This window comes from Myotis davidii, unplaced genomic scaffold (genome assembly GCF_000327345.1).
Source record: "Myotis davidii unplaced genomic scaffold, ASM32734v1 scaffold274, whole genome shotgun sequence".
Lineage (NCBI taxonomy): Eukaryota > Metazoa > Chordata > Mammalia > Chiroptera > Vespertilionidae > Myotis > Myotis davidii.
Genome location: NW_006285613.1, coordinates 2,494,886 through 2,496,926, shown reverse-complemented (window position 1 = coordinate 2,496,926; position 2,041 = coordinate 2,494,886). Strand labels below are relative to the sequence as shown.

General features: G+C 66.9%; 1 protein-coding gene across 1 annotated transcript in view; it reads right to left on the bottom strand.

Annotated features, from left to right (window-relative positions):
- Window positions 1–6: 6 nt before the first annotated feature.
- The window catches only part of SEPT9 (septin 9), a 105,829-nt gene continuing 103,794 nt past the window's right edge, over window positions 7–2,041 (bottom strand). Inside the window, exons 9-11 of the mRNA XM_015559221.1 lie at window positions 1,837–1,933; window positions 1,547–1,643; window positions 7–96 (exon numbers count right to left, since the gene is read on the bottom strand). Coding sequence (XP_015414707.1) covers window positions 41–96; window positions 1,547–1,643; window positions 1,837–1,933 — 250 coding nt within the window. The 3' untranslated portion in view covers window positions 7–40. The remainder of the gene's footprint in view (window positions 97–1,546; window positions 1,644–1,836; window positions 1,934–2,041) is intronic.

Sequence of the window (2,041 nt, the reverse complement as noted above, 5' to 3'; positions counted from 1 at the left end):
GCCCCCCGCCCACACCCCGATTTGGGTCCCCCCCCAGGTCTCACCTGATGAGGAGGTCCCGCAGGTAAGCGAACTCACAATGCATGATGTTCTCAAATGCAGAGGGAAGACGGAGGGGCTTTAGCGCCGCCCGAAGCCCCTCTCCCAGCTCTGCCCGCCCCGCCCCCAGCAGCTCAGTGCCCAGAGGAACCCCCGGGCAGGTGGGGGCAGGGGGGCGGGGAGAGGGAGTCGCTGCTCCACAGGTGAGCACTGGCACCTCACAGGCACCCAGCGCTGCGGATACGGGTGACGGGGCTGGCTCGGCTCCTGCTCCCCAGAAGGTTCTGGAAGAGCAAGGAGATGGCACAGGAACCAGGCTAGGAAACAGCAAGAAAGCCTCTCTGACCCTCAGTTTCCACCTCTGGAAAATGGGCATAAGGACGCCGTCCGGCTCTCAGGGAGTGAGGTACCTGTGAACCGCCACACCCGCCTGCCCCTGGACCACACGTGGGCGCTTTTCAAGGGTAAATGCCCGGATGGTGGGGGGACAAAGGACAGTATGGGGGCGCAGCCGCTGGCCCAGGACGAGCACAGCGGGCGGCTCTAAGCTGGGTCCTCCCAGAAGCTGTGGGGTGCAGCGCTGCCACCTCACAGTTCCCCGGACGGGGATGCTTCCCGAGGCCCCTCAGCGCGAGCTGGAGGCACCACCAACGCCCAGCGGCTGGAACGGGGACACAGGGAGCCCGCAGGGAACCAGCCTCGCTCTCCACTCCAGCTGCCGGCAGGGCCGAGCCGACCACCAGGGGGCAGCAGAGGTCAGTCACAGCGCCGCCCTCCCGGCCGCTCCCACGTCCCCCCTGCCCTGGTCTTATCTCAGAGGTACCCCGCCCCCAGCCCCCAAAAACGCCTCCATAAAAAGGTCCCTAAACAGCAAGATCTCAGGAAGAGAGGAGATGAGAGAGGAGGGGCCAGGGCAGGGCAGGCCCAGGGCAAAGTCTGCCTGAGGCCGCCTGAGAGGGACAGGGAGGTGAGCGGCCCTCGGGACACCTCCAGGGTCAAGACCCCTGGACCAGGGAGGAGCTGAAGGCGATGCAGCCTGCAGGGCAGACGTGGCAAACACCCAGCCTGCACCCACCGCCAGCCCCTGCGTGGGCACCTAGAAAGGTCACGTGCCTCTGCACCCTTCTCCCAGCTCTCCCGGCAGCTGCCAGGGCGGGTGGCCCGTGAATTCCAGAGCCGGGCAGGCTGTCGGCCTCTGCGGGGAGGGGCAGCCACGGCCACAGGGCGGGCACTGTAGGGCTGAGTGATGCCCCTGTACAGTGACCCCTGGACGCCTGGCCTTCCCTCCCCGTCTGGGGGGCGGGGGAGGCCCCGCTCTATCAGCTCATGGCTGCTTGCTCCCCGTTTCCCCAGTGAGCCCTTCCTGGTGGCCGGCTGGGGGGCAATGCAGGGGATGAGGTTCCAAGCGCCCAGCTCAGGCCTGGCTGGCAGCTGGGGGTGCGGGTGGGGGGCAGAGGCGGCGTTGCTTTGTGATCTGTCCGGTGCCCCCATGCCAGCGGGCAGCTACCTTCGATGGTGCCCCATTTGGTCTTCCTGCCGAGGATCCTCTTCCCGTTCACTTGGTACTCGTGGTCACTGCCCACCACGGCGAACGGGATCATCTCCTGGGGAGGGCAGGGCATGGTCACACGTGGGCCTGGGAGGAGCTGCCTGAGCTGGGGCCGCTGTGGACACTTGGGCTCCAGCGAGGGCGTTCTCAGGGCTCAAGGCCACCCCGCCCCCGTTTTCCTTAGACCGGGATGGGCAGGAGGCCCGCCCACACCCTCCGCGGGCACAGCATCCGGGGCCCTCACTCACTCGGAACTTCTCGTTCACCAGCCGGTCCTCCGCGTCCTCGTCAAACTCCTTCTGGGGGTACACATCGATGCCATTGGACAGCAGGTCGGCGGTGATCTGGGGGTTCGGGGGGAGAAATGTGGGCACCGTCCCCGTGGCAAGCTGGCCCTGCCCCACAGTATCTGCCTTTGCCATGACCTCTGGGGGCTGGCGACCTCGATATTTT